Below are 26,903 nucleotides of genomic sequence, written 5' to 3' on the forward strand. Positions count from 1 at the left end.
CTGTCTTTTTAACTTTCAGAAGACTTACTGGACATGATAGAATATAAATTGTAGCTTTGCATAATAAAAAAGGTACTGTTACATCCGTAGTTTTTAGGATCTAAACTCAAGAACAGTTTGGATGACCCAAGATATCTCAACTGATCTCAAACTGTCTTTCTAACATTCAGAAGACTTACTGGACATGATAGATTACAAACCGTAGCTTTGTATAATGAAAGAAGTTACCGTTACACGCGAAGACTTAAGGATTTAAACTCAAGCGGATGTCCTAAGATTTCTCTATTGATCTGATATTGTCTATTGTACTTTCAGAAGACATACTGGACGATTACACATCGAAGCTTTGTATAATAAAAAAAGGTACTGTTACACCCGTGGACTTAGGGATCTAAGCTCAAAAACAGTTTGCATAACCAAGGATATCCCAACTTATCTGATACTGTTTTCGTTTTGAACTTTCAGAAGGCTTACTGGGCATGACTGATTACAAATCGTAGCATTTTATAATAAAAGAAGTTACCGCTCCAAACGTAGACTTTAGGATCTAAACTCAAGAACAGTTTGGATGACATAGGATATCTAGAAAAAATATTCTGCATCATATTCTACCCTTTCTATGCTGTTGAGCACCAAAACCACTGAAATACGTAGAACAAAACTCTATGAAAACGCGTGGAAAAATTCCGGTTTCAAAGGGTTAATGTGGTTTTAGGGGATATGGAGGGAATGCAGTACCAGGGCTGTTCCAGAGGTAATTCGGTAGTTTTGAAAAAGTGACCGGGACATTCCAGAAGCATTCCAGGGAGTTTCTTGGACGTTCCGTAGGGTTTTATGGGCGTTTCATAGGGTTTTATGGGCGTTCCATAGGGTTTTATGGGCGTTTCATAGGGTTTCAGGGGATTTAAATTATGCTCTAGAGTGTTTCATAGTTATTCCAGGGAGTTCCAGGGACGTTTCTGAAGCGTTCGAGGGGTTTAATGGACGATGCATGAGGTTTCACCAGGTTTAAGAGGCAGGCGTTCCAGAGGAGTTCCATTCAACTTCAGGAGGGTTTCAGGGGATCCCAGGGAGTTTTAAGGGCGATCCATGCGGTTACAGTGATATTCCGACGGGTTTTAGAAGTTTTCAGGAGCGTTCCAGGAGTTTTACAGGGGTTTCAGAGACGTTGCAGGATGTTTCAGGGGTGTTCCAGAGGGCTTTATGGCTTCCCAGGGACGTTATAGGGGTACTCTAGGCAGTTTTAGGAGCGTTCCATGGAGTTTCAGGGATGTTCTGTGGGTTTCTGAGGGTGTCAGAAGCGTTCCATAAATTTTTATGGGGTTTCAGGGGTGTTCCAGAGAGCTTCAAGAGTGTTCCAGGGAGTTTCAGGGGGGTCTCAGGGACGTTCCAGGGGCTTTCAGTGGCGTTCAGGGCGGTTTTCAAGGGCTTTCAGGGGAGTTTGAGGGCTGTTTCAAAACGTGACGAGTTTAAGGAGTGTTCCGTGGGGCTTGAGGGATGTATGTGGGTGTTCTAGTGGGCTTCAGGAGTTCTCAGGCGCTCATTCATCTCAATAATCTATTTTACGAGCCGATTTTTTTGAATGGGATTTTGACAGGAAATGGCGTCCTAACACCTGAATATTTATATCAATAACAACACTGTGGTCGTTTTGACTCATAAAAAAGTCATGTTAACCATTTGGGGTCGGAAGGGTCATACATGACCCCGGCGGTGAAACCGAGTATAAAAAACGTGTTCGAGGCTAGCAAGGTTGCAGAGGTGTCGCAATTCGGCTCCAAGATTAAAAACGTAGGTTGAACTTGTTCGAAGTTATTGCATCCTGCTTTTACGCATTTATCAACTAGCTCAAGTTCAACCTACATCTTTGTACAGGACTTATATGTTGAACTTTGTACACTACCAATTCCAAGTTCATCGCTCAGTTTTTCACTCGCCATCAATATCAATCATATCACCCACGTTGTGTTCTATTACGTGTCGCCAAAACCATTTTGATTTCATCTCTCAAAAGCATTTATATGACACAGAACCGTGCTTTTGTAACACTATCTCTCTCTTTTTCGCTGTCCTCTTTTCAGACCGAGCTCCATAGTTGGCCACCGTCATCATTCATCATCAGGAAAGCCGGTGTCGCGCTCGGCACCACGCCGGTGAGCTCAGTTTGCCAGCCAGCCCGGTCTCGTCGTACTTCATTCAACCGACAAATTTAATTTCATGATCACTGAATCTTTCTACCACGCTCGCGCGATGCTGAGCTCACATTCCGCCTAGTAGCTGTCCAGTAGCGGCACTGAGAGAAAAAGTACGGACAGTGATGCGTGAAATCTCGTTGGAATCCGCTTCGAAGGATTATGACGCGTGAACGAAAGCGTGCCGGAATGCCGATCCAGCTGGAAGTTTATTGCTGACTGGAATTGACCTAACTAGACTCAGGGGTGTGCTTGCCCGTGTGGAAGCCGGGGAAAATCTCGGTGAAAACGTTTGTTGGCTGGGGTAGTGAGGCTCACGTGTTTTCAAACGCTTTCAGGTGCTCTTTGATCATGATTGGTGGACCTGAAAAGTGAATTAAGCCTGGGTCGATCAATAAACTAGAATTTAGACAAAGGTATCCTGAAATACACAAGCGTTGAATGTGATAAGAAAGACCGTTGCTGTAGGTGAACTGGAAAACTGCCACAGAACAACAGCCGGAGGTTCAAATGAAGCCTATGTAAACATGTCCCTGGAAAATCCCTCGCCGGTGCGGTCTCCCATCACCAGCGGGTCAACAAATGCGATGACAACAACATTGGCTACACGGAACGACATCGTTACAGCTGGGCGAATGACGAACAGGAGGGTTTTGGGTCGCTTTTGATGAAGAAACTTGAGTCAACATAACAGTGTAAACAAGTGCCGGAATCTTAATTGAATAACAGGAGAAAAAACACTAGGAATTGTGCACCGGAGGCGAGGGAAAGCACCGGCGAAATTTAATTTTATTACGGTCTCCAAATTGGGCGTTGATGCTGCGTGGACAAGTAAAGGGATTGGTGTGGAAAGAGAAGGAGCCGGAGCGTTGGTAACTGCCACAGGAAAACATCGTTTAGGTGCAAATTAGTTTGCACGAAGGCCGAAAATATGGTCACCCTGGAAAAACATATCAGCTGCTTTGCGGTTGTTCTGCTGAGTCACCTGCTGCTGATGCTAATAAAATGCGGTAAGTAGAGAAATTGCTTTGCTTGAAAGTTATGGTTTTGTTTGTGAAGTTTAGTTATTTATTATTGCTCTTCTCTGCGGCGTCGCATTAACATCAGGGCAGAGACTGTCTCTTAGCTTAGCTTATTAAAATTGAGATTGAGCATAGATGACCGAACAAATCCTAATAGCTGCTCCGTTATTGACCAGATGAATGAAAATTACACAAGTAACCAACCGACGGAGTTGGAAGTAACACACCGACCTAAATGGTCACCCTTGTGATCACCTTTTTGCCAGTTATTCAGACCTGTATGAAGTCGATCTCAACTACCCTTCAGGCACTGTTAGCTGCACCAGAAGGTTGCTGAGAGTTGGGCCTCCGCCTGAGTACCGAAACAACCTGTCCCGGCCCTTACCGAAGACCCCTTCCCAACCACGGGCTCGGATACAACCCAACAGATCGACGTCACGACAGCAACACTACCAGGATGTTCTCTCCGCGGCCACTTATTCGCTGTAAGGGTGCCGATTCCGAATCCCTGGACCACCTCTTGTATCGCATCTGAACTAACCATTCTCTGAGTCCACACGCCACCTCCTCGGCACACGAGTAAACCGTATTACACTGTTTCATCAAAATCAACACAAACCGGACATTGGGAAGAACCCGCATTTCCGAAGCGATGTAGATAATGTTGGATGCAACCATAGCCCCATGACGCCTGTTAATCCAACTATCTACCCTCGGGGTCAACCTATGAGTTCACCTTCCTTTGATGGAACTATCCCTCGCGCGCTGCCATTTGACCATGGTGGCCAATTCGGCAGTCCAGCGTATGCCTCTTATGCCGCGCATTTCGAAGCATTCTATGTCTTCCCTGATAAGGATACCGATAGGCACCATACCAGTGATGAAGCAGAGACACGATGCACACACGGCCTACAAGTCTCTGGATCCCGAGGGCCGAGATAGAGAAGTTTGAAACTTTACTTGAGGACTAGCGCCACCTAGCGGCGAAATAATAAATTAATTGTTTGCGTAAGATTTTCGACTGGAAGTTCAGTGTTTTGGAGATTTTGGCTTTCTCAGTCTAGGGAATCCAAACGATTAAGTATGCATTGCCCGACGTTTCGGCCTAATTTATTTGGCCATTTTCAAGGGTAAACTTGAACTCGTGTGGCTAGGGTCACCAAGCTCTTAGTCGCATCGTGCTGAGGAGCGCGGGTTCGATTCCCGCCGCAGCTGTCAGGAAAAGTTTTCGGCTGTGCCACTGGGCGTTGCATGCTAGTCCGTTGTCTAGTGTCGTGCTTCCTTCAAAGAGCGAAAAGCTCACTGGAAGCATTGAACGTGTCCGTGTCTTTAAAAAAAAAAAAAAAAAAAAAAAAAAAAACTTAAAGAGAACAGTTTTACAATTAGGGACATGTACAAGATAATTTAAACATTTAAGAAACCTACGCTGTCTATCGTTTTTTGTTATATTTTGTAACTAGTGCCACAGTTTCTTTTGGAGCTTCTTGTAGCATTTCTACACCTGTAATATGGGATTTAGTTTTGTTGTTTTTGTAGGGAGTTTTCTGAGTAGACTTACATATGGATTTTAGGCGAATTTTTGCAATAATTTTGGAAGGGACGTAGACACTGCTTTTGCACATTCATCAACTCACATGGTACTATTGGTTGATAACGGCTATTTTGAAGGTTAGTGGTGAGTAGCTATGTTGATTCATTTATAGCATGCTCCCTGTCACTGCGAGAGTTTTGATTTTTTATAGTATACAAAATACCAGCGTATGCCGTATTTAATCCATCAACATCTGATCTAAAATTTACCGTATTGGGAGTATTGGTGATATGGCACATCTTTAATATTGGTAGTGCTGTTGATTTGTACGTACGGTCAATTATTGTGGTGTTGGCTAGATTGAATGTGTGTTGGTTTCCTACGATGTGTTTTACAAGAGCTGTTGTTATCTGTATGTTACAATTGTGGGGTGATGTGTTTTGCATATGTATTGTTTTGTTTATATTTGATTTGTGACCAGCTAATCGATTAATAAGATTTTTGCGGCGATTTTCATTAATGGGTAATCTTTTTTTAGAATTTCGGCAAGTGTTCGGCTCAGGATGGGGATGTTTAACATTGACCTTAAGATTGTTTCGGACGATTGATGATGTGATTCGTGGTTGGAGGCGTTGGGCTGTATTCTACTCCTTGATGTTGGCTGTGATGGGTCTTGCATTGGTGACGACATTGATGATGCTGACGCTGGTACAGGCGGTTAATTGTTTAATCATCAGATAGCTCTTGACTTCCCAAAGAACTTTGTAGTCTTCACTCTTCTATCTATTTTGGAACGCGAGCTATAGAAGTTTAAAACTGTATTTGACAACTAGCTCCACCTAGTGGCTAAATCACCAACTAAATGTTGAATCACCAGATAAGTTTTAACTTCCTGAATCACTTTACCGAAGGTGACACTTTTCTATCTGCTCTGGATCCCCAGATGGAGACGTTTGAAACATTACTTGACGACTTACACCACCCAGCAGCGGCGGAATCACCAATTATTTGTTAAATCACCAGATACACTGTGGTGCATAATTGATCGGACAAACGCCGATTTTCATACAAAATGGCCAAGTTTGAGATGCTGTAACTATGGTTTGCTTTGATGGATTGAGCTCAATTTTTGACACGGAACTACAAATATGCTGAATTGTGTGTATACAAAGTATGTATAAAATGTTTTCGTTCACAGGTCTGGGCGTGGCAATGCGTTGAAAAAATTGCAAAAGTGATCGGACAGCGGCACGCGTGTAAATCAAAGGGGTACCGCTGTCCGATCACTTTTGCAATATTTTCAACGCCTTGCCACGCCCAGACCTGTGAACGAAAACATTTTATACTTTGTATACACAAAATTCAGCATATTTGTAGTTCCGTTTCAAAAATTGAGCTCAATCCAACAAAGCAAACCATAGTTACAGCATCTTAAACTTGGCCATTTTGTATGAAAATCGGCGTTTGTCCGATCAATTATGCACCACAGTGTATCTATTGATTTCCCGAAGAACTTTGTCAAAGACAACACTCTTCTATCTGCTCTGGATCCCCAGATAGAGAAGTTTGAATTTTTACTTGACGACTAGTGTCATCGAGTTTGGCTGAGGCTTACCGTTTTTTCTTCTCCGAAACCGCACAAACCGATGGCTTCAAGCTTGATGGCTGCTCGATCATCGTTGTGTCCGCGTTCAAGTTAACGAGTCTTTGAAATTCGTCGATCAATGTTTGGAGTGTTCCACCGTTTCGCCTTCGATGCGTGAAAGGAGTCGGGCTCGAATATCTGCGTACCGAGGAGCTTTTGGTCCGCAGATAGAAACCAGACACTTGAATTGGTCGATCTTGCAGTTCTGGAATTCGAAATCTTCCACCACTCTGTTCACCATGCCGCCATAGCTTATGATGTCATAAGCTTGACTAGCTGCAGGCACTGGAACCGTCTATGGAAAATCGAGGATTGGGTGCCAAAGATCTTCTTGAGTGTTGAGATGGTTTCGGCAAACTGCAGATCTTTAGGTTGCTTCGGAAGAATGTAATTCACGTATCGGCTGTGGGATGTGGTGTCCAGCTTCCTTAGAAGTAATTGAACCTTGGCGGCATCGTCCAACTTTCTAGCATCATTCTCGAAAAGCTCCGCGTAACGGGAGAACCAGTTTTCAAACATGATCCCGATGTCCGCATCGAAGGTGAATTCACTGATGTTGGTTGATAGCGCTTCTAGAACTTGCTCGGTGTTCGTGGGAGCTGGAGCGGCCAGTCGCGTAAGAAGTTGAGTGATTTGCAGGATCGCTTCTAGCAACTCGTTGCCTCCCGCCGGATTTGGATTCGCAGGCATTCTTCCGTTTTTGGGTTCTTGAACGCTTCAGAAACGTAACGTTCAAACTTCTCGTCGTCAGCTGATATGTTCTTCAGTGAGAACGGGATTGGAATGACTTGACAAGGCTTTTTGATTACAACGTTTATTAACTTCAAGTGCGTAACAAGGAATGAACCATTTCCATTTGTTGGCCGACTTCTATAGGCCACCGAATAAGCTGGTTGCTAAGGTTGCTATGGACTGATGTTGTATTGTTAGGGTAAATAATGAGTTGCTGTGATCTAACGATTAATTAATGAGTTGCTGTGATCTAACACTTCTGGAGAGATATGAATGATGATTAATGAATGAAATCTAATGAAAAATGACTGGATTACCTTCAGAAATTATTTCAGAAAGATTTTGGGATGCCTCCTAGAGATACATCAGAGAATCATCCAGAAGATCTCTAAGGGATTCCCATAGGATGTCCTTCAGAGTTTAGCCTGAGGATTCCTTCAGGTTTAGGGATTCCTTCTGAAGTTCCTTCAGGAATTCCCACATGAGTTACTTTAGGATCTAGTCCAGAAGTTTCCTCTAGAATTCCAAGAAATGATTTCTTCTGTCATTTTGTAGGGATCGCTCAAGAAGATCCTTCAGGGATCACTCCGGAAGTTTCATCAAGGGTTCCTACAGGAACCCTCCTGGAATTTATTCAAGAATCCATCCTGAAATTCCTTCGCGAATTCCTCTTAGAATTACTTCAGGATGCCTGAAGAACTTTTTTTTTAATTTCTTTCAGGAGTTCTTTCGAAAATATCTCTCCAAGAGTTTGTTCAGGAATCTTCCTAATAGCTCCTGGAGGGATGCCTCCATGTGTTTATTAGGAATTCCTCCATAAGTTCCCTGAGCAACAGAAGTTCGCATCACTTTAAATGAAAATTCATGTAAGAAATCAAAGAAAAAAATTATCAGCGCATTTTGGTGATGCATCTCTGAGTAGAAATTGTTGAGAGTCGACCCCGCTGTGCTGTCAATAAATTTCAGGCTCAGTGAACTCAATGTTCATCGGCGCACTCGTCTATATTGCCACCAGCAACACACAAAAAAAATATTTTATTGAAAAAATAATTGCAACTGGAATCAAAAAACGAACCTCCAGATTGCCAATCTAGCACTCTTATCAACTGAGCTGGTGAGGTTCCACACCAATGCAAGCGCTGAAACGCCAATAAAAGCCATTCCCCGTTGGCGTTCGCTTGGCCCGTCGTCACTCGTTTCCAAGGAACAAAGAGGACCATGAAAAAGTTGGTGAGAGACTATTTATGATTGAGCTTCGTCGTGAAGCCCACAGCCAGTGACGAAAAGGCTGGTCGTTACCGTTGTTTTTTTTTCGGACGAAGATTGTTCTCTTGTTATCTTCACGCTGTGGTGACGAGAAGGACGATTGTCAACCCTGCTTGTAGGAGTTCCTTCAATAATTTCCTAAGGATATGTGGAGCGGACCTGGTGTGATGGTTAGAACACTTGACTATCACGCCGAGGACCTGGGATCGAATCCCACTCCCGACAAACTCACAAAATGAGTTCTTCCTTCGGAAGGGAAGTAAAGTGTGGGTCCCGAGATGAACTAGCCTAGGGCTAAAAATCTCGTTAATACAGATACAAAAAAAAAATTCCTAAGGAATATAATCAGGCATCCTCTCCTCTTCCTCTTCTTGGCGTAACGTCCTCACTGGGACAAAGCCTGCTTCTCAGCTTAGTGTTCTATGAGCACTTCCACAGTTTTTAACTGAGAGCTTCCTCTGCCAATGACCATTTTGCATGCGTATATCGTGTGGCAGGCACGAAGATACTCTATGCCCAAGGAAGTCAAGGAAATTTCCTTTACGAAAAGATCCTGGACCAGGCATATCTCCGGGATATTGTTGAGGGATCCTTCATAGAGTTTCTACAAGAATTCCTCCAGGATTTTCTTCTGGAATTCCTCCACGAATTCTTCAGGGGATTCCTCTTACAAATTTTTCCCCTACCCGGAAAGATTCTGTTTGAGATTCCGCTGAAAATCCATCGAGGATTCCACCTAGTATTCCTTCGGAGATTCCTGCCGGAATTCATTCGGGAGTTCGCCCTGGAGTTCCTGCAGGAATTTATATAGTTATTTCTTCGCGGATTCCTCCTGGAAAATTCGCCTGGAATTCTTTCGGGGATTCCTCTTGGAATTCCTTCGGGAATTCTTTCAAGATTTTCTTTCGGAGTTTCCTCCTAGACTTCCTTCGAGAATTCTTCCTGAAATTCCTTCGGGGTTTCCTCCTGGAATTTTTTTAATGATTTCTTTCACAATTCTTACGGAGATTCCCGCTAGAGTTCCTTCGGGAATTCCTCCTGAGATTCCTTCAGAGATATCTTCTGAACTTCCAAAGGGGTTTCCTCTTGGAATTCCTGTTATGATTCCTTTTCGAATTTTCTAAGGAGATTCCTTCTGGAATTCCTTCGGGAATTCCACCTAGAATTCCTTCGGGGTTTCCTACTGGAACGCTTTGGGGAATTTCTTCTGGAATCCTTTGAGGAATTCCTCCGGGGATTCTTCTAAGATTTTCTTTCGGATTTTCTTCCTTGACTTCCTTCGAGAATTCCTCCTGATATTCTTTCGGGGATTTCTCATAATATTCTGTCGGGATTTCATCCTGGAATTTTTTAAAATGATTTCTTTTACAATTTCTAAGGAGAGTTCCTGCTAGAGTTCATTCAGGGATTCCTCCTGAGATTCTTCCGGAGTTTTCTTCTGAACTTCCTATGGGATTTCCAGGGGTTTCCTCTTGGAATTCCTCCAGGGTTTCCTCTTGAAAATTCGTCGTCCTTTGGAGATTCCTCCCAGAATTTCTTCAGGGGTTCCCCCTGGGATTCCTGCAGTGATTTCTCCTGTAATTTCTTCGGGAATTCCTCCAGGAAATCCTCCTGGACTTACGTCGGGTATTCTTTCTGGACTTCTTTCATGGATTCCTCCTGGAATACCTTCGGGGATTCTTCCTGGAATAAATTTGAAGATTCCTCGTAAAATTCCTCCTAGAATTTCTTCAAGGATTCCTCCTGGAATTCTTTCAGAGAATTTTCCTTGAATTCTTTCGGAGATTTCTTTTAGAATTCCTTAGAAGATTCCTCATACAGTTCCTTTGGAGATTTGTGCTGGAATTCTTTCGGGGATTCCTCCTGGTATTCCGCCGGGGATTCCTTCTAAAATTTCTACGAGAACTCCTCCTGGAATCACTTCGGAGTTTCCTCTTGAAATTCCTGTAGTGATTCCTCTTCGAATTTCTAAGAAGATTCCTTCTGGAATTGCTTCGGGGATCCATCATGAAATTTCTCCGGGAATTCCACCTAGAATTCCTTCGGGGTTTCCTACTGGAACTTCCTGGGGAATTCCTTCTGGAATTCTTTCGGGGATTCCACTTACAAATTTTTCCCCTACCCGGAAAGATTCTGTTTGAGATTCCGCTGAAAATCCATCGAGGATTCCACCTAGTATTCCTTCGGAGATTCCTGCCGGAATTCATTCGGGAGTTCGCCCTGGAGTTCCTGCAGGAATTTATATAGTTATTTCTTCGCGGATTCCTCCTGGAAAATTCGCCTGGAATTCTTTCGGGGATTCCTCTTGGAATTCCTTCGGGAATTCTTTCAAGATTTTCTTTCGGAGTTTCCTCCTAGACTTCCTTCGAGAATTCTTCCTGAAATTCCTTCGGGGTTTCCTCCTGGAATTTTTTTAATGATTTCTTTCACAATTCTTACGGAGATTCCCGCTAGAGTTCCTTCGGGAATTCCTCCTGAGATTCCTTCAGAGATATCTTCTGAACTTCCAAAGGGGTTTCCTCTTGGAATTCCTGTTATGATTCCTTTTCGAATTTTCTAAGGAGATTCCTTCTGGAATTCCTTCGGGAATTCCACCTAGAATTCCTTCGGGGTTTCCTACTGGAACGCTTTGGGGAATTTCTTCTGGAATCCTTTGAGGAATTCCTCCGGGGATTCTTCTAAGATTTTCTTTCGGATTTTCTTCCTTGACTTCCTTCGAGAATTCCTCCTGATATTCTTTCGGGGATTTCTCATAATATTCTGTCGGGATTTCATCCTGGAATTTTTTAAAATGATTTCTTTTACAATTTCTAAGGAGAGTTCCTGCTAGAGTTCCTTCAGGGATTCCTCCTGAGATTCTTCCGGAGTTTTCTTCTGAACTTCCTATGGGATTTCCAGGGGTTTCCTCTTGGAATTCCTCCAGGGTTTCCTCTTGAAAATTCGTCGTCCTTTGGAGATTCCTCCCAGAATTTCTTCAGGGGTTCCCCCTGGGATTCCTGCAGTGATTTCTCCTGTAATTTCTTCGGGAATTCCTCCAGGAAATCCTCCTGGACTTACGTCGGGTATTCTTTCTGGACTTCTTTCATGGATTCCTCCTGGAATACCTTCGGGGATTCTTCCTGGAATAAATTTGAAGATTCCTCGTAAAATTCCTCCTAGAATTTCTTCAAGGATTCCTCCTGGAATTCTTTCAGAGAATTTTCCTTGAATTCTTTCGGAGATTTCTTTTAGAATTCCTTAGAAGATTCCTCATACAGTTCCTTTGGAGATTTGTGCTGGAATTCTTTCGGGGATTCCTCCTGGTATTCCGCCGGGGATTCCTTCTAAAATTTCTACGAGAACTCCTCCTGGAATCACTTCGGAGTTTCCTCTTGAAATTCCTGTAGTGATTCCTCTTCGAATTTCTAAGAAGATTCCTTCTGGAATTGCTTCGGGGATCCATCATGAAATTTCTCCGGGAATTCCACCTAGAATTCCTTCGGGGTTTCCTACTGGAACTTCCTGGGGAATTCCTTCTGGAATTCTTTCGGGGATTCCACTTGGAATTCCTTCGGCGATTCTTCCTAGAAATCCCTCAGGAATTTCTCCAGGAACTCATTCAGAGATACCCTCTGGATATTTTTCATTTGGGGATTCTTTCTCGAATTTCCTTGGAAATTCTCACTGAATCTGGGGAGTCCTGCTGGAATTTCTTTGGAGATTCCTCCTGGATATTTTTCGTTGATTCCTCCTAGAAATCCTTAGAGGATTCCTTCTCGAATTCCTTTAGAAATTCCCTTTGGAATTCCTTCGGGGGATCCTGCTATAAATTCTAGAGCGTAATGACAACTTCTTTGCTTTGCCAATGTAACATTATGGTCAAATTTTGGTTACGCCGATTCAGGCCGCTGCCGCCGCGTCCGATAGCTGCTACCGGCGTGACGCCGATGTCGCCGCCACCGCCGGCCAAAAATGGCCCTCACGCCGCTGCCGAGCAAAATGTAGTCGGCGCACAGGTCTAGTCTCAACTAACACTGGGGCGACCACGCTAATGGGCTACCATCTTGAATTCAGCTGGGCGTGATTCAGCATTTCTTACTCAGCCGATGGATACCAGAACAGAAGCTGTTTGAGCCACACCTTCTAGTGAACAGACGTTCGGGACGTAACTCCTCAATCTAGATGAAGTCAGAAGGACAACAGTGCTAAGGCTGCACTACCAGTTAAGGACAGACATGTTAGAATTCCAAAATGGCCGTCACAATGGCCGACTTTGGCACACAAATCTATTCGTAAACGTATTTTAGAGTTAGTACAAGTGAGCAAGAAAAAATAATAAAATGCACTGTTGTTTAAAGCTTGCTTCATGAGATTTGTGCGTCTGTAGTTCTGATGCACTGTTGAAGCGGGATTTCAAGACGTTTGTCCTTAAGACGAAACTGGAAGCATTTCCTCACTTTTCGGTTGTTGATTTTTTATTAAATAAAGAAGCAATATTTTCAAAATCGATTTTCGTGCACATGTAGAGTATGGATCAAGGTATCTTCTGCTTTTTTTTTGTAGTGGAAAATGTTTTTCGTTTTCACAGAAACCATTTTTGAACAAAATTGCACAAAAAAATGGTTTCTGCAAAAATGGAAAACATTTTCCACCTCAAAAAAAAATTCAGAAGATACCTTGATCCATACCCTACATGTGCACGAAAACCGATTTTGAAAATATTGCTTCGTTATTTAATAAAAAATCAAAAACCGAAAAAATGAGAAAATGCTTCCAGTTTCGCCTTAAGCACACAACTCTTAGCTGGCGGTCTTTGTCATCGATTAACTTGTGGAAGCAGGAAGTAGGAACTTTTGAGGACCAGAGCTATGTTGAACGCTTCTTGTCGTCTCAACATTTTGTAGCCCAAGCTTATTTGGATGCATCCTACTTAATTCAGAAACAAGAAAACGCAGCATTTTGACAATGCCGATGAACACGAACCTTTGGTCAACTTGGGGTTTAAAACTCAAGTATGGTACGACTGCCATAAGTACCTAACCTCATGCTCCCAAGTTCATCCTATTTGAAAACAAGCGATTACGGCACCGATTGATTCCGTTCATTTTGGTTTCATGCGTGCTCACTTCTAACAAAAAATAAGAAACAAAATAAACAGTGCTTCTATCTTTTGTTTTGAGTAGGATGGAAATGGGAACCACATGCTTAATAATGGAACCAATACCCTATATCTAATGGATTTACAGAACTGTGCTTATTGGGGGTGACAAACATTATTGATTTCGTTCCGGCATCATTTCTTTAGCACTGTAAAATAGCAGACCTACAAGATATCTCAGGTATCAGTAGGTCGGCTACAGAGGCACGTTCTCCTCCATTTGGGAAATTTGTGCCATAAATCTATAATATCTCAGTTTATTTGACACTATCTGTAACATTTTAAAAAGACTGACCAATTCTGATTGCACTCTTAATTTAGATTACACTGATACCTCCAAAATTCCTCTGCTCTCTTCTTGACTACATCTCACGAGCTGATGTTTGAAAATCTCTTCACCATGTTATCTTTTTGTTCAAATATTCATGTAATGTGTTTCGTTGAATGAGTCTTAAGCAACCACAATACTTTCGCTGTAGCCTACTGGCTGGCTTACCGGTCCGTAGCATTTCTATTTAATAATGTAAAAGGACCGTAACATGATCACATAATACCGTCAAAATCATACCAATTCCGAAGCAGAAACGATGCGATGGCGAAGAGTGGCGACACAAGTGGTTGAATGAAAAATGAAATTCCATCAAATCCCACAGCTCTTGATTCGCTTTTGAAATCATGACTTGTCCGCAAAACCGGGTCAGTACAGACCCACCCACACTACAGCCGTACAGTTCCCGTCGCTGCTGGCCTCCTGGCTTGATGGATTTTTCTAACGTGTACGAAAGCTGTCGAAGAAAGGTGATTGTGAAAATACAGCCATCATGCAACTGAAAACCGGATTCCGGAAAGTTGGGACCGAAGAACCACCCGACTACGAGAGAGAAACTTATAAATTGTGAAAATGTGTGAAGGACAATTTCGTTCAAGGGTGTACCTGAGCAGCTATAGCGCTTTCATGCTGGGGAACCGGAAAACGGCTGGTAAACCGAGATTTGAAAGCTTTCCCAACCCACACCCGACTGGCTGACTGGTTGGCTGGTTGCTGGCTGTACCGGTCAGCTCAGCTGTTCAGTACCTAGCACAAAGGAAAATCGCTGTGCTTGTTTTCTCGTTCCACCGCACTGCATCGAGCTTTAGTAGTAATGGACAGCAGCGTGTGCCAATCAAAATGATGAAGTGACATACCTTTTAATAGCTATCGAGGTACCATTGAATGATGGTAACATTGATAGTTTTCAGCATGTTTTTCAAATGTTTATCTACTTTTAGGTGAAGGTACTCTCTTGTTTTAATTATTTATTATACGTACTGCGATTGAAGTTCTTCTTCTTCTTCTTCGTCCTTTTCTTTTTCTTTTTCTTATTTCCTTCTTCTTAGTCCTTTTATTTTTCTTTTCTTCTTCTTCTTCGTCCTTTTATTTTTTTCTTCTTGTTCTTCTTCTTCTTCTTCATGGCTCGACGTTCGCATTGGAACTTGGCCAACTTAGTGTTCGCGCATTTGCTATTTGCATTTTGAATGCACACAGCAATACACTATGCCCAGGGATTCGAGAAAATTTTCGGGAATCGAACCCGCCGTCTCCGGATTGGCGATCCATAGCCTTAACCACTAGGCTAATTGGAGACCCTGTGATTGAAGTTATCAAATGTAATCGAAAGATGCAACAAGATTTGATTCTAAAGGGCTGTGTCCGATACGTTTCGTCTTCGACTCATCAGTACGGGTGCAGTGCTACTTGCACCGCTAAGCAGACGTAATGTCTAGCAGAGCCTAGTACTCACTTGATACTCATTTTGCTCGAGAAAACGACCGTGCAGGAAGTTGTGCAGCTATAAGCGCTCCTTCTTCCAGACATAGTATGGCTTTTCTCCCTCCATACTAACGAATACTCCATGACAGTCGTAGGGAAGTACAGGTGATCTCAGTCTCTAGTTAGTAGTCATCAGTAGTCATACTTACATTCCTTCCCTTCCTCGATGACCGTAAGGACGTGGTTGGCGCCGTCATTGGCTTTGAATTGTTCTTGGAATTCTCTAAAATGCACATTAAGAACGGTAGGCTAACCCCCAGCTCCGTTTGTTCCTTGTGCAATTTCGATTGTTCTAGTCAATCACGGATCATCTATGTATGTACGGTCATCTATGCTCATGCTCATGCTCAAAAAATCCATTCCGAAAAGTGAGTTAATCGCCCAAACTGCTTTCTCTGACAACCCATCCTGTAGACGTTCAAAATCGGCACAATGAGAAAGGTGTGCTCTACACTTCTCTCTAGTGGATATGAATGAATATTTTAAAGCAGTTTTGTCGGGGAACGGATTTTGAGTGCCGGCAGAAACTGTGTTCTGTTGTTGTTGTTACTTCCGGCTACCTGCCGTCCGTGTCGTGCTTGAGAATAGCACCACACAGAACGTCGATTGGGGGGAACCCGGATTGGTGCCATTTTGAAGCGTTGTTTAGGTTGGCATTGATCGCCAAGAACAACAATTAGGTCCTTGGTCAAACAATGTTCGTCGAAGTGGGTTAAGATCCCATTTTATTCAAACTTTCCTCGATTTCAGCGACAAATGGTTTTAATTCGTGGACATTCGCAGTTTTACGGGAACTATGCAAGTTTCGCTTGAAACGAAAGTTTGCAAGCTTATACATTTTCGTCTATTCAATTCATTATTTCGTTCTACAAACGCATGTAGTGCCAAGGGGCCGTCCATTAATTACGTAAGGGTTTATGGGGGGAGGGGGGGTTTGAAAAATCTTACGGGCCATACAAAAATATTTGAGTTCTCATACAAAAAATCTTACAAGGGGGGGTGGGGATGTCGAAAAATCGCGAAAAATGTCTTACGTAATAAATGGACAGCCTCCAAATACCATGTACGGTGCAGTAAGATGCCACTTAATAGGGATATCATATGGGCGTCAGCAACCGCGCGTCTCCATATGTTTCTCAGTCTTATTAGAAACACTCCGTCGATGACAAGATCATCATAAAACCAAACCAGCAAACAACTGGGTCATAGGGTTGCAGAATTCCTAATATGAACATTACTGTTTACTGTATACAGTACTGTGGCAATTTTACTCTATAAGTATTCTGTTTTGATCGAAAATGTATATTTCTACTTTTCATGTGCATGGTCAGTAGAGTGTGTCAACCATGGTGTCAACGTTGTATGGAGAAACTTTAAATTTGATCGTATCAACCCGGAACAAAGCTTTTTCAATCTATATTAGCGTTCAAAACAACTGTGCAAAATTTGGAAGCGATTGGTTGCTTTCCCGTATTCCGCATTGCGATTGAAATTTGTATGGAATTTAGTATGGAAAAACGTGCTTTTTGCATTTTTCTCATAAATTGAAATTTTTCGTCTAAAACGATCTAACTAATGACGTTAAACTATAGCCTAGGATATGCCGAAAAACTTTGCTGAAGACCGCAAAATAATCCGACGCTTGTGAAAAAAATTATTCGCTTGGTAACTTAGTCCAAAAATTGAGATTTTATTATTGATGTTATTCTAGGCACACCAGGCAATCTGGGATGGTAACATAAGGCTGAATTTCAAAAGGCTGAATACGAAAGGCTGAAATTAAGAAACTGTAACATAATGCTGAAAATTGAAAAGGCTGAAAATACGAAAATTCACATATAAAATACAGCATTGCTTCCTTTATTGATTTACGCCCCAACTGAGATAAAGCCTGCTTCTCAGCTTGGCCTATCGTGTAACAGGCACGAAGATACTCAATGGCAAAGGGAGTCAAGAAAAATTGGCACGAAACAATGAAACAAAAGGCCCGAACGCGAATCGAACGCGTAGCCCTTAGTTACAGTTAGTTTTGAAACTGAGCTTAGTGAGCCTCTTCATGATGATGCATACAAACGAACACAAAAAGGTACTGATAATATTTATGTATTAAATTTTTCCTTCTTTAAACATGAATTATTCTTTCAAGTCATGTTGTTTTGAAGATTTTTGTCATTTCGGCTACTAACAATATCATCAGAGAGTTTTCCTTCTTTAAAATATATGCTATATTCTCTTGAGAAATTCTGTCTGAGTAATGTAAACGTTCAATAATGCATAGGATTATGACCAGTCGTAAAACTTTCCGATACAGAACAAAGTAAATGAAGCATGTTCCTCCAAAATTTGGACACGAATTTATGTGGCATTCGTGTCTTTAATAAATATTATTATTAATAATAACGTTCCCCCAAATGGGTTAATTTAGCCAACCATGAACTAGGGAATGGTAGTACGATCAAACGTCAAGCTCAAGCAAAACCAATGCGAGTGCCACGGCTGGGTAATCGACCAACAAACAAATGTTCAAGGATACCGTAAAATTAGTGTGTGTATGAATTTTATGAATTTTTATGGTGTGTGTGTGTATGAATTTTATGATTTTTTTCCAATCAGAGTGATACGTCGGTTTGTTTGTTTTGAGGTTAGTCTTTGGGCTGGTGCACACTTAGAAAATGTAATGGAATTCGGTTCAATTTTCAACCGAGTGTTATCAGTTTTCCACAAAAAACCGAGTTCAAAATATGTATTCTGGCGCAATGTTTTCAAAAAGAACCGTATTTTCGGTAAAAGTGGAACAACATTGATTGGTTGTCATGGTTTTTAACCGATGAGTACGGTAAAGCTATAATATTTTCGAGTTCGGTAAACGAAACCGAGAAAACTCGGTAATATGCTCAGATTTGTCAAACGTCAGTGGGTGAACTTCACGCCGGATTTTTAAGGTGACTCCCCGTATCACTCCTATTTTAGCACTTCTTTTTCGATTCTTATTTCTAACAATCATCGAGCGCAACAGTAGTGGTGTTGCCTTTTTACATTTGTTCTATAAACAAACAAACAAAAACAGCACCTCTTTGTCACGCTTTCACCAATGTAAACATTTCAAGATTATTAATAATTTAAAAGCAATTCAAGCAGTAGACTACTCTGTTTTGCTAAATAACAATGAAACATGTCTCAATATTACGAAAAACACCGAATTTTATGTGTAATAAGCTAAAAATGATCGAATACTCTTAGGGTCTGTTCCAATTGGAGAATTAAAATTAATTTTCACTTAAACTTGACAGTTCGATAATTATTTCCATAGGAGAACTGTCAAGTTTAAGTGTCGAACTGTCAAATTTAAGTAAAAATCAATTTTAATTCGCTAATTGAAACAGACCCTTAGTATGCTCTTCCGTTGTTGATGTTTGCAAGCAACAGCAGTGTTGGCAGACAGTGCGGAGGAGATTTCACAAATAAAAATTATTTGCTTTTATTACTATCATATGTGATTCAAAGTACAACAATAATCATTCGAAGAATAGTTTTCGATTTTACGACGCATAATCGATAAATTTGAGTTGACATTTTCAATGATTTTGATTGATTTTATTGATGAATTGGGTTTTTAAATTAAGAAAAATGTATCGATTTTTTGATTTTATACGAAAGAGCACCTTTTTATGAGCCACTATGATTTTTTTCAGATTTTTAGAACTTTATTTTGATACCTAAAATCAATTTCAAAGAGATTTTTTGAAATCACCTTTTGACAGCTGGGTAACTGTTTGACAGCTCCACCCAGTACAAAATGCGACGAGGGGTGATTCGACAAATCGCTCACCATACAAACTTCAAATTGATTTTTAAATAAATTCCCGGGCACCAAAATTCATGAAAATTTGGATTTCGGCTCAGTTTCGCATGCAGATTCAGAATATGGAATTATCTCAACACCGCTAAAGAAGCCAATTGGCCCGCAAGATCGACATCACTGCGTTCAATGATCGATGATTGTGCGCCGGACGGCACCGTCGCGTCGCGCTGCTGGCGTCGTCGTTGTACTGTGGTGGGTGGTAAACATTGCCATCGAACTCTTAGTCCGGTTGAGACAAATTTGAATAATTTTCAAGTTTGAGTGAAAATATTTCTTTGTGGTATAGATAGTTCGAAAGAGAATTTTAATTGGAATAGTGTGTTCTATATTTCTTTTCAAAATATCTTGCGTGAAGTGGAGAATTTTAGAGTAAAGGTAAGCGTCGATTTTCTTACGTAAATGTATTAGTGCAATACTGTGTAAAGTTGAATTTGGATGATGATTCCGAAGAAGGCATTTTGTGATGACACAAGAAAAGGCCTTAAACCAAAAACTCGGTTCTGTGCTCCAAACAGCCGGACATATTTTTTTCTGAGCAAACGTGCGTAAGGTGACTTCTTCCATTCAGAAGAGAAAGTTTACTGGTGAGTAACTAAATTAAAATAACTTTTAATCAAATTTAATAACAACAATATTCATTAAATATACTTTCAGCCTACGACTGATCAGCCGAAAATCCTTTTCTACGGATGTAGCGGTCAAATTTTGCTCCCGCTGCTTCTCCCTGTGGAATTTGCATGCGGTATCTTCCGACAAAACAAAATGGAACAGCTAAGTTTTAAACATCGAAGATTCCATCAAAAAAGTTATTCACTTTGTAACAAGTGATTTTTTTTATATAATAAAGCGCACAGTTCCCGGCACAATTACTTAATCTGCTAATGGTATTGATTTTAATTCCAAACGTTTTTAAAACGGATGAAATGCTGATAGAAGAAGAAGAAGAAGAAACTGGTTATTTAAACATTTCAGTCGGTTTATTTGACAGCTTTCGGTTACATTATTGTAAACCGTATTTCGGTATATCGTATTTGGACTACCGAGTTTCATCGGTATGTTTGACAGATCGATGTCAAATGAAGTCTACCGGATGCTCGGTTGTTATTGTTTGAACCGAGCGGGTAATCGGGCGTTCAGCAGATAAAAACTCGGTTCAAATTCAACCGAGTTCGGTACAATTTTTTAAGTGTGTGCATTTGAAAACTAGGCGAATCACTATTTCAGCCTTATGTTACTTCAGCCTTTTGTAATTTCAGCCTTTCGTGTTTCAGCTTTTTGTTATTTCAGCCTTTTGTAATTCAGCCTTTTGTACGTAACCCGGCAATCTGTACGTTATATTTTTTTTTTCAAAAGTGTCGGATCACTACACTAAAAATTTTCTATTTATGAGAAACTAGCTGTCCCGGCAAACGTCGTTCTGCCTGCCTACTATGTTTTTTGACATACAGCTCTGTAGAAAAATACCCCGCTAAATGGAATTTCCAACTTTTTTGTTTTCGGTGCTTTCACCCGGTCGATTTTCCTATTTATTTTTTCGTACGAATACGTCGGAGCCCCGCACGAATGAAATACTGAAAGAATTATGTAGATCCGTTGGCCCGTTCCCGAGCCTATTCGTGACATACAAACACCATTCCATGTTTATATATATATATATATATATATATATATATATATATATATATATATATATATATATATATATATATATATAGATATGCAAAAAGCACGTTTTCCCATTCTAAATTCCATACAAATTTCAATCGCAATGCGGAATACGGGGAAGCAACCAATAGCTCCCAAATTTTTGCACGGTTGCTTTGAACGCTAAAAAGAATCGAAAAAGCTTTGTTCCGAAAAATCGACTTTGATGACCCAGTCTAATGGTCAGTTCTATCAATGTTACTTCTCAGATCAATGCAACCCCGTTTTATGATACGTAATTTACGAAGGGACATACATCTATTTTTTGTTGTGCTCTTGTCATAATTTAAAACACCTACACAATTCATTTCACATCAATGGTTAAAATAATATGAGCAACAAAATGCTTTGGCAAATTTTCACCCCATCTGCTCCCACTGCCAAATGATCTGAACCTCCCCATGTTAATTCCCAATCGCATCGCGTTGAAAAACACCACGCACCAAAAGTTTTCAACATTATTGCTACATTCCACGTTACGCCATTACAATTGGCTGCCTCCAAAAACCCAAACAATTTCATTTACGTGCGGTCCAGCGTTGAGCATAAATTAATCCTCACCATCGCTGCCTCCTCCAACACACTGCCTCCCGTTGGGATGAGCATACATAATTAATTATTGGGCCTGCCGTTTTGCGCGTAAAGTACATTAAAACGCTTTGGAAAGTGTGTAACAAATATTTTATTCATAAATCAATTAGCAAAATCACCTCTCCAGTCGGTTGGCCCTGCGTTGCACCACGACATTGTAATCATTTTCGATTGGCTTCGCCCGTCGCCTTTTGCGTGCTGTGGTGCCAAGCCAAGCAATGCAATTGCTTATAAACCCTTCAGTGTACTGTGATAAAATGAGTGATTTTTTTTCAAAATTTCTACAGGGTGTTAGGTTCCTGAGTGGAAACTTTTTAAAGGGTGATAGAGGACCATGAGGGTGATTAAGGGCCCATATAGCCGAGGCGGTAAACGCACGGGTATTCAGCATGACCATGCTGAGGGTGACGGGTTCGATTCCCGGTCGGTCCAGGATCTTTTCGTAAAGGAAATTTCCTTGACTTCCTTGGGCATAGAGTATCTTCGTGCCTGCCACACGATATACACATGCAAAATGGTCATTGGCAGAGGAAGCTCTCAGTTAATAACTGTGGAAGTGCTCATAGAACACTAAGCTGAGAAGCAGGCTTTGTCCCAGTGAGGACGTTACGCCAAGAAGAGAGAGAGAGAGGACCATGAATGGTGAAAAAAAATGTTCTACGCATATGATCAAATATCAACCGTTACGTAGTTATTGAACTTCCCATGTTTTTGACTTGTATTGCCTTAACTGGCTATAACTTGAAAATGGTCAATTTTATCACAGTTTTTTTAACCCTTATTCGAAAGATTATTGAACTTTCTATCAAATGGTATCTTTGAATCGATTGGTTCAGTTAAATAACTAAGTTTTCTAGAGCAAATAGCTCAAAAGTAATGTGTTTCGATTTGTTTTTGTCAATTATCTTTGAAAAATGTGTAAAATGTGTAATATCATTCCTTACCGATCGTTTGAAGCAGCCGGTCGTGTGTACCGTGTCTGAATCGCAGTCAATCGCTTTGTAGCCGGTGGAGTTTTTTTGCCCACCTAGTGGTTTTTTATATCGCGAGTTATTTACCCTACCGAGGACGAAGACGATTGTCTTGGGCGATCCGCGATCGCGGGAAGGAAGCAGGCATTGGAATAGTGCACTGTGCAACGGAAATTTAATTACCCACGCCATCAATAGCGGGCCCGACAACAACGGCGGCGCGCGGCGGCGGCGGTGACGAGTGTGACGGGTGATACAAAAGCAGCAGCAGCGTTTTGTCTGTGCATCCGAGGCATCACCAACAAACAGCTATCTATACACTCGATAAGTATAATCGATATTCGATCTCGTTTTGTGTTGTCCCATTCCTCCGCTCATCACGTCATCACGTGTTAGTTGTTTGTCCACTTTGCAATAACAGTAGGCTGAGGCTCTACAGTGGGCTGAGGCTCAACAGTGGGCTGAGGCCAGAGTGAGCAATTGTAAAAATTTTTTCTCTTTATATTTATATTTTTTCTTGTGAATTTTTTTTTTTGCCGGTTTTTTTTTCTTCTTATTAGCTAACGTTCCACACAGAGTGTGTTAAAATATAAACCAATTTTGTATTAATTCTTCTCCTGTGCATGGATGAATCCAATGGAGGCGAAACGCCTCCCAATGATATCATTGCTCGTACGCGGTTTTATCAGCCATCTTCGCCTGGGCCTTGGGTTGTCTATTTCCGGCGCAAATGCAAACCATTGAATATGCTTTCGATTTCTCGAGAGCTGACGCGTAAGTATCCTGGGACCGTTATTCACCAAGTGAAAGCATCCAAGCTGCGTGTTACCGCACCTAGCTACAAAGCAGCAAATGAAATTGCTCAACACGAAGCGTTTACTGTTGAATACGTGGTCTATGTGCCAGCACGAGAAGTGGAGGTGGAGGGGAAGATCCTCGACGAAATGCTGACATGTGAGGACATCAAGACCGGCTTTGGTCGATTCAAAAATAGGTCAATTCCTGATGTGGCTATCCTAGACTATAAACGCTTATCTAAGGCTTCCATGGAAGGAAATAAAAAGGTGTACTCGCCTTCAGCGTTTTTTCGAGTGACTTTTCCAGGTTCCGTCCTCCCGGAATTTGTTGTAATCGATGGTGGTTTTTACCCAGTGCATCTTTTTAGGCCGAAGGTTTTTAATTGTACCAAATGCAAGCAGTTTGGTCACAGTGATAGCTTTTGCGACAACAAGCCCCGTTGTGGCAAATGCAACCAAGCTCATTTGGAGGACTCTTGCACACAGGAAGCGGAAAAATGTAGCTACTGTGGTGGAGATCCACATGACTTGCAAGTTTGCCCGGCTTACAAAAGACGCATTCGAAATGAGAGTCGCTCTATCATAAGGCGCTCCAAACAGACATATGCGGAGATGGTGAAATCTTTTAAAACACCAGATTCCGTGTCTGAATCAGCTGTCCCAGTTGAAAATCCCTATCAGGAGTTGTCTTCCGATGATCAGGACGATGGCGAAACTGATGAGGGTGGATCTCTTTCGGAGGTACACACACCTGGAAAAAGGAAGTCATCATCTTCCCCGGGATTGCGCCGAAAGGTCTTTTTAAAGTCTTCCCTCAAAAGTTTGCCTAATGTCAAAGGAGGCGGGGTAAATTTAAAAACTCCGAATAATCAGGTTCCCTTAGCTTCAGATCCATGTTGTAGCAAGAATCTGTCATCCCCGTCTCCGCCTGTTAAATACACTTCAAAGACAAATATTCGACAAGGTAGCAAGAAAAAAGCTACCAAAGTTCCTCGCACTTCAAGCAAGCCTCCTAGACCCAAGCGAGGACTGTTTACTTTTAGGGTTCTCGTGGATCGCTTATATAATGCCCTCAGCCTTCCAGAAACATTTAGAGGCATTATTGATATGTTTATACCTACAGTAGAAGAATATCTTCGGAATCTGACACAATCATGGCCCCTCCTTGCTGCGATCATATCTTTCGATGAATAACTCATCAAGTGAGGTACAAGATATGATCACTGTGCTACAGTGGAACTGTCATAGTCTAAAACCTAAATTAGACCTGTTTAAGTTTTTGATTCACAACTCTGACTGTGATATATTTGCCCTTTGTGAAACATGGCTTTCTTCTGAAGATGAATTCAACTTCCACGATTTTAACATTATACGCCAGGATCGAGATGACCATTATGGAGGGGTTCTTTTGGGGATCAAAAAGACTTACTCATTTTATAGAATTCCAATCGCGACTCATCCTGGCGTAGAAATCGTCGCTTGCCAAATAAACGTAAAGGGTAAAGAACTTTGCGTAGCTTCCGTTTACATTCCTCCAAGAATTTCAATTAACCGCCGTCATCTTTGGAATGCGGTTGCTGCACTATCACATCCAGTTTTAATTCTGGGTGATATGAACGCACATGGTACAGGGTGGGGCGAACCATGTGACGATAATAGAGCGGCCATTTTCTATGATTTGTGCGACGATTTCAATTTGAACATTTTAAATACAGGTGAAGTGACACGTATTGCATCTGACGGCAAAGAAAGTCGTCTCGACCTATCACTGGGGTCAAGTTCACTATCATTCGTTTGCTTGTGGAAGGTAATCGAGGATCCTCATGGTAGTGATCACTTGCCCATTATAACCACCATAAAGCATAATAGTGAAAGGTCAGACCAACCAATTCAGGTTCCTTTTGACCTCACAAGGAATATCGATTGGCAAAAATATGCAGAAGCGGTATCTTTTGGCATCGAATCATTCAACCCCCTCCCACCTCTGGATGAATATCGATTCCTGTCAGAACTGATATACAAGAGTGCATTAGAATCACAAAAACGACGAGTTCCAAGTGCAACTTTCAAAAGAAGACCCGCCACACTAGGCTGGGATGATGATTGCACCCAGTTGTATCTTAAAAAATCTGATGCTTTCAAAGCTTTTCGTAGGCATGGTACTTCAGATCTTTTTCAAGAGTATGCTAAGCTCGAAAGACAGCTGAAGAACCTGCTGAAAGCGAAGAAGCGTAGTTATTGGCGACACTTCATTGAGGGCCTCTCTAGAGAAACTTCAATGACAACGCTTTGGAGAGTGGCTCGCAACATGCGAAACCGCTCTTCTTCTAATGAGAGTGACGAATACTCCAACCGTTGGATATTTAGCTTCGCGAAAAAGGTCTGCCCAGACTCAGTCCCAGCACAACCGATTTCTTGGGAAACATCCTCAGGAGACGGTTCTCTGGACAGACCCTTCACTATGCTGGAATTTTCTATGGCTCTTCTTTCATCAAACAATTCCGCTCCGGGACGCGATATGATCAAGTTCAATCTTCTCAAAAATCTCCCAGATATCGCGAAAAGACGATTACTGGACCTGTTCAACTCATTGATGGAGAATAACATTGTTCCGCCAGAATGGAGACAGGTCAAAGTAATAGCTATTCAAAAGCCTGGTAAACCAGCGTCTGATCATAATTCATACCGCCCAATTGCTATGTTATCATGTTTAAGGAAATTGTTAGAAAAAATGATCCTATCACGACTCGACCATTGGGTTGAATCGAATGATTTGCTTTCAAATACACAGTTCGGGTTTCGCAAGGGCAAAGGAACAAACGATTGTCTAGCGTTGCTTTCAACAGATATTCAACTGGCCTTTGCGGAAAAGGAGCAACTGGCTTCAGTTTTCTTGGATATTAAGGGCGCCTTTGATTCAGTTTCCATAGGAATATTGTCAGAAAAACTGCACAATAGTGGACTTCCAGGAATTTTAAATAATTTCTTGTATAATTTGTTGTCAGAAAAACATATGAGCTTCAATCTCGGACAACTGACAACTTCCAGAATTAGTTACATGGGCCTACCCCAAGGCTCATGTTTAAGTCCCTTGCTTTATAATTTTTACGTGAAAGACATTGATAGTTGCTTGGAAGGACAATGCACGCTAAGACAACTTGCAGATGATGCTGTGGTTTCTCTAAAAGGCCCACATGCAGAAATGTTGCAAAGACCATTGCAAAATTCTCTAAATAATCTGTCAATCTGGGCAAGAGATTTGGGAATCGAGTTTGCTCCGCAAAAAACTCAATTGGTTGTGTTTTCTAGAAAGCGGAACCCAGCCCAACTGAAACTCAATCTTTTGGGAATAGAAATCGACCAGTCTTTGACTTCGAAATACCTTGGGGTCTGGTTTGATTCAAAAGGCACTTGGGGTACCCAAATCAAGTATTTGGTGCAAAAATGTCAACAAAGGATCAATTTTCTACGCACAATTACCGGAACATGGTGGGGTGCTCACCCGGAAGACCTCATAAAACTTTACAAAACGACTATTCTCTCTGTTCTCGAGTATGGCTCTTTCTGCTGCCACTCAGCAGCAAACTGTCACCTAATAAAGTTGGAACGAATTCAATACCGTTGTTTGCGTATTGCTCTCGGT

General features: G+C 41.5%; 1 protein-coding gene across 5 annotated transcripts in view; it reads left to right on the forward strand.

Moving 5' to 3' along the window:
- The window catches only part of LOC109399319 (uncharacterized), a 288,186-nt gene that overhangs the window by 229,908 nt on the left and 31,375 nt on the right, over positions 1 to 26,903 (forward strand). For all 5 annotated transcript variants that reach the window (XM_062856199.1, XM_062856200.1, XM_062856201.1 and 2 more), the window contains one exon: positions 2,082 to 3,202. In XM_062856199.1, the coding sequence (XP_062712183.1) occupies positions 3,124 to 3,202 (79 nt within the window). In that variant the 5' untranslated portion in view covers positions 2,082 to 3,123. The remainder of the gene's footprint in view (positions 1 to 2,081; positions 3,203 to 26,903) is intronic.

This window comes from Aedes albopictus, chromosome 3, assembly GCF_035046485.1.
Source record: "Aedes albopictus strain Foshan chromosome 3, AalbF5, whole genome shotgun sequence".
In the NCBI taxonomy this organism is placed as follows: domain Eukaryota; kingdom Metazoa; phylum Arthropoda; class Insecta; order Diptera; family Culicidae; genus Aedes; species Aedes albopictus.